This window comes from Hippoglossus hippoglossus, chromosome 21, assembly GCF_009819705.1.
Source record: "Hippoglossus hippoglossus isolate fHipHip1 chromosome 21, fHipHip1.pri, whole genome shotgun sequence".
NCBI classification, from domain to species: Eukaryota; Metazoa; Chordata; class Actinopteri; order Pleuronectiformes; family Pleuronectidae; genus Hippoglossus; species Hippoglossus hippoglossus.
The window spans coordinates 4,744,997-4,750,996 of record NC_047171.1 but is presented as its reverse complement, the minus strand read 5'-3'; the positions used below and the strand labels follow the sequence as shown (position 1 = coordinate 4,750,996).

The 6,000-nt window shown below is 46.9% G+C and overlaps 1 protein-coding gene across 2 annotated transcripts in view; it reads left to right on the top strand.

The window, feature by feature from the left end:
• Positions 1–248: 248 nt before the first annotated feature.
• Positions 249–6,000, top strand: part of tmeff2a (transmembrane protein with EGF-like and two follistatin-like domains 2a) — a 101,732-nt gene continuing 95,980 nt past the window's right edge. The window contains exon 1 of one of the 2 annotated variants that reach the window (XM_034575028.1): positions 249–1,147. In XM_034575028.1, the coding sequence (XP_034430919.1) occupies positions 958–1,147 (190 nt within the window). In that variant the 5' untranslated portion in view covers positions 249–957. The remainder of the gene's footprint in view (positions 1,148–6,000) is intronic. The other variant, XM_034575027.1, reaches the window with a different exon arrangement.

Below are 6,000 nucleotides of genomic sequence, written 5' to 3'. Positions count from 1 at the left end.
GGGGCTGTATGCCTTGAGAAATCTTTGTCTTTCTCTCTCCCTCCCTCTCTCTCCCTCTACATTATTTCTTCCTCTCTTTTACCTCCACCAGTAAGATACTCCAATTATTACCGAGGAGCCCCCCCCAGCCCCCCCACCCACCCACCCCTGCACCCAGCACACCTCCCTCCCTGTTCGCATCATACTCCACGTGATCATAACCAGCTGCTGGTGAGAGAGAGAGAGAGAGAGAGAGAGAGAGAGAGAGAGAGAGAGAGAGAGAGAGAGAGAGGAAGAGAGAGAGAGAGAGAGTGAGCGAGAGAGAGAGAGAGAGAGAGAGAGAGAGAGAGAGAGACCCACTCGCTGTGACTCTGAACACACAAAGTGAACGGGAGGACCGCTCGGTGCGCGCAGGAGAGCCGCTCGTTTCACCCGTGGATACTATTACACATCTGCCGCCGTCTCCAGACCCCGTGTCCTTGGGATACTCTGCATCCTCTCACTTTTACACTTCTATCACCTCCGTCCTTTCGCTTTCTTTCTTTCTCATCCTTCCATCCCTTCTTCCTTCTTCCTCATCCCCCCCCTAAGCATCCCTCCTCTCCTCCTCGCCAAGTCCTCCTCGCCTGCCTGGATAACTTTTTTTTTTTTTGTGGTAATTTTTAATTTTTTGTGTTGCACCCTACCTCCTCCATCGCTCACACACACCCTCGCCAGTCTCACCCCCGCCAGGTCCTGCTCTTGTTGCGGCAGCCCGCCTGCCTGCCTGCCCTGCCTTGGATCGGGCGGAACCCGCATTCGGTCGGTCTCTGCACGGGGGCACTGCTACATGGGGCGCACGGTGTCGCCGCACGGAAAATGGTCTGCTGTCGGTCTCTAGGCGCCCCGCTGAACCTGTCGGGATTGGAGTTGTTGGTGTCGGTGCGCGTCCGCCTCTCTCCCCCTCCTCGCCCGTGCCGCTGCCGGGGCCAGTGAGACATGGGTCTGTCCGTGGCGGCGCAGGCACCGTCCGCGGAGCCCCGGCGGCCGCGCCAGTGGAGCGGCGCGGCGGGAGGCTGGCTCCGGATCACGCTCATCTCGTTCCTCGCCACTTTACCTGTGGAGCAGCTGCGCGCCTTCCCGTCCTCCCTCAGCGACTGCCAGACGCCGACCGGCTGGAACTGCTCCGGTGAGGGTGAACGCATTCAGGGGCAGAGTGGCACCAGCCCTCCCCTGTTGTTGTTGTTCTTGTTGTTGTTGTTGTTTGTTGTGGGTTTTTATGTCTGTGCGCATGCAGCGACCGTGCCCGGCTGCAGAGCTGCTGCTGTGGAAGCGTTTCCTCTGGCTGCAGATAACAAACGCTGCAAAGCTCCATGATGAGAGGATGCAGAGTTTTTTTGGGGGGGTGGTGGGAAGCTGCTTGATGCGGCGCACGACGGCGAGACGTCCGGATAAACTCTCGGGGAAGAAGACCCATTAAAACTAAGTGAAAGCTGCGACATTAGGGTCATTTTAAACACATGTATGAGGAGGGGAGGGGGGGGGGGGTGGTGGTTGCATGTTAACGCGATGTGCAAAAACCAACACTGTCAATTTTTAGGCTACAGTCAGAAATACTGAACTTTAATGGATCTGATCAACTCTCTTTGTCTATTTCATTCGTGTGATCGCTGGGGTTAATTCCCCCAAATTCTACAACCGAGTAATCAGGCTGCGTCTCCGGCAGCTCGGTGGTGTCGTTGCTGTGAAGTGTGACCGCACATCGTGTCTCCTACAGGCGGTAAAGTTGTTTCCCCTCCGCGGGGGAGAGAGGAGCGGACGAGGGGCTGCAGAGCCTCGCAGCTCCTCGCCTTCCCTCTTCGGCAAATCAGCCGACCGACTGCGCCGCCATATATATATTCCCCCTGCCGCCCCGTGTCCCAAGTCTGAAGCCTTAAAATAGCTTCCCCGAGCCGATTCTACACACTCGCACAAGTATTGATATTGCAGCTCGTTGCAGCCACACGTCAAACGCCCACAGAGAGCCGGAGACAGAGCAGGCCCACCAGCAGGCTGCACTCGGATCTCTTAATCAGGGACAACTAAAACAGAAAAAAGGACACTGCTTTCATCTTCATCATGTAAAGATCCTGTACAGTGACATGCATGGGGCAGGAGATTAAAAATAAATGAACAGTTCACTTTCCACCAGTACAAAACAGGGATCTCATCACTGTTTTCTAAATGGATCTATGACAGTTGGCTACTTAAAACAGCTTGATTCTTAATGAATTGATGTTTAGATTCAAATCATCTGCATGAGATGACATATATCGTTTTTTAATTACTCTGATCTAAAACATTTGGAATTCGTCCTTATTTAAGCACATGTTTCTCACTAGTACTTGATTGTTTTTAAAAGTGGAGCTTTAGTTGTCTGATTTGTTGTCGAGACGGTTTTTGCCTCAGAGTCTTTCTTCCAGGAATCCACAGCCAAATGCCAATAGAGGTGATTAATGAGCTTATCTGTTGGAACATGTTACATTTCTGTGATTCTCCCTGGTATTTGGACAGTCTGACCTCCATACCACACCGTAGGTTGGGTTTTTGTCTGCTGCTGCTGTTGATGGTGGCGATGATTGGTTTGTAATGATCGATAACGGTATACATGCCCCGTCCAAATAACACATTTGCCTACCTCCCCACTTCCTGACACTCTCTCGCATGCATTTCAGCGAAGGCTTTTATCCAACACGCCTTGAGGAAGCTTAAGTGCATGCACTGAGCATCACACACAAAACACTCACACACACGCACGCACACATGCATGCACGCAAACGCATGCGCCCGGCACCATTTAAATTTAATTGAAGACAACAACGGAAAAAGATAAGCCCCCTTCAAGAGTAATACTCATAATAACAATAATAATAATACAACTGACAGTAATTCCCAGGGCCTATTTATTCACCTGTTCCTCATATCATGCACTTTACCAACACCGGCCTTGAGTGACAGGTGGGTGATGAGTTCAGTATCGTGACAATCGGGTACCAGTTTCTGCCGTGGTGCCTTTGAACGAGCGCTGAATGAGATTCTGTTGGCGGCATAAAACAGATGGACAAAAGACTTGGTGTGACAAAGATTGCCGTTCTGTTTGCCTGACATCTGTTGATGGCCGTGAAAAAACTGCCACTGAGGACTCCACTGTCGGAGAATAAGTAATTATAATTAATGCGAAGGGGCCAAAGATGCATGAGGCTGGATTTTTGAAAAATGAGAACAATTTCGTTCATTCTCACTACTTGAGCTGTTTTGCAGATAAACTATATTTAGATGGTACATGTGGATGCACTGCACTAATCGCCCAAGTGTGAAGGTGAAACCTCACAAGATTAAATGATGATCAACATCGACAGCGGACATTGACCACATTTCCTTTATATTGATTGGTAATCCCTGAATGTAAACGGGTGCTGTGGTTACCACTGTGGCCTCACAGCAGGGTCTCAAGAAGGCTTGGACCTGTTTCTGTTTGGGGTTTGCATGTTCTCCCCGTGTCTGTTGTCTCTGCGTACTCCAGCTTTCTCCCAAAGTCCTAAGGCATGTGTCAGCTTCTCTAAATTGCCCAGAGGTGTGAGTGGTTGTTTCTGTATGGTCCGGGGTCCTGTCCACAGTGTACCCTGCCTCTAACCCACTGTCAGCTGGGACGGGCTCTAGTCTCCTCCTGCAACCCTCAAAGCATAAGCGGCATAGGGCCTAACTAATGAATGTATGTATACACTGCTTAGTCTGAACCACCAAACTATGTTCCTTTTCAGAATGAGACCTAACCCTATGGCAGTTTCAGCTACATGCTGGAAGTATACATATATTATACTTCATACTTTTACTATTTGACAACTTTAAAGGTGCTACATGTAAGTTTTCTCTGCAGCTGAACGTGGGTTTCTGTACGGAGTAGAGCACATGAGGTTATAATACACCGTGTGAGCACTGCTACCTCTTCAGGACAGACTGCTAGTTAGCATGCTAACCGCGGTATAGGAAAAGAAGTGATTTAGAATCTAAACAATAACTAATGCTAGACTGGTAAGTAGACAGATGTTTATGCCAACATCGGATATAAAGCAAAACCTTTAAAATAATGGCTTTAAACCCAGGTTAAGTGTTTTTGGCCAACTGGGGGCATTAGAAAGATTACCACCTCCTGATGGAAATATCCGGCTCTTTAACTCAACTTTGTGTCTGTTTAATCCTGTCCAGGTAGAGCACAAAGTTTTTGTCTTTTTTTTTGCTGCCTCAGGAAACAGTGCTGACGAAAGCAGTGAAAGTCAACCAGAACAGTAGGGTACGGGCCATAAAACCAAAGTAATGAGCGCAAAGAGGCTGAAGACTCAGTTGAGGGGAACTGCAGAGTCTGTGATTACTCTCTGTAGGTTTAAAACTTAGAGTGACCACTTTCACATCGTCATTTCCATTAATTATATACAGATATTGATTAATGCAGCCATAAGGATTTTTTTTTTGAGCCAACAAGCTCACACTTTAAAATTCATGTAATAGTAATTTCCAAATGCTGTTGTTTACCGTAGTACATCTTCTGTAAGTGAGCATCTTTAAAAAAACTTAAAAATCACCACGATCCATCCCAGGTATTCAACAGTTATTGTGATTACCACAGTCAAACCATTGGGGCCCGTTTACCGGTGAGATTTGGTCTGATATCCTGCCCTGACTTTAATCGGTGCATTTCTGCTAACTGTCAGCTCATGTCATTTTGACATCGTTTTTATCCACAGAGAAAAACAAGTCGATGCACAGAATGTTAATGTTCTGCTTTTGTACATATCGTAGTATTTAAGTAGGTGGTATGGATATCTACCCACAGTTTATTTACCCCGTTATATACATTACAATTCAGGTACTTTGAGGAGGCAACAATCCCCTCTTCACTGAATCCCCTGCGACAGTTAACTCTGAAAGCCCCATGCGATGCTTTGATAGTGGAAGTGACAGGGATAAGCACAGAATATGCAAAGCCCCCTGTAAATCCCATCAAGCATAGAGAATTACCAGTAGTCTTTGGAGAATTGTCCATAGGCTTTTCGCCAACAGAAAAGGTCAAAAGTACTTCTCTCGTATTCAGGTTCCACAAAACTGAGAGAAAACCGAAATATAAAAGTATCAGATATAAGATAAGGCAGTATCGGCAAAGTGTAAGGACATGGAAATATACAAATTGATGTTTATTTTCTGTGCTTAGTGTGAAGTGTGTGCCGAGAGTTATTGTGCCTTTTAATAAGCATAATGGGGGATTAGCTATTACTACTTCCATGACAAACAATTAAAGACCTGTTGCAAAGGTAAAGAAAAAAAAGGGCCCCCAGCACGAGAGAGGTCAAGAAAGGATGTCTCACCACTGTGGTTGTTCAGCCTTCATTATTAATTTAGCCTGCTTAATTATTGATCAGCACAATGCTTAAAACGGGGGGGCGGGCGGGGGGGTAAGGACTCTTTGTTCTTCTTAGCGATGTGAAATTCCAGGTAGGTAGGAGGAGATGCATTTGGCTGACAAGCTCTCTCTTTTAGACAAGTAAGTGCTTCGCTTGCCATCTAAATCGTTAGCATATAAACATTACCTTTTCAATATTTGATGTTTGCCAGCTTGTTTTCGTCAATTATTCAGTTTACTGTAATTTCCTCCTGGAACGGCAGGGCATGAGCAGGAAGTGTAAGTTTCCCTGGCCTCTGACACAGTGCAACAGAATCTGTATCAATGAGCACACATTGACATTTTACAGGGCACACCAGAGGGACATTCCTTTATAATATGTGTGCTTATAGTTGGGAGAAAAGTGTACGGAGAACACTCCAAGACAGAGCAAAATTAACATCAGACCTTGTGATAAAAACCTTATTTACCAGGAAGCGAAACAGGGCTAGCTTTGTGTCCCGTGCTGGATCTGAAACATCTCAGTTATCTCTCTCTCTCAGCCTTTTATCCTCACCCCTCTCTAACATTCCCTTGTGTTACACACATTTTTCGTAGTGTGGACATAC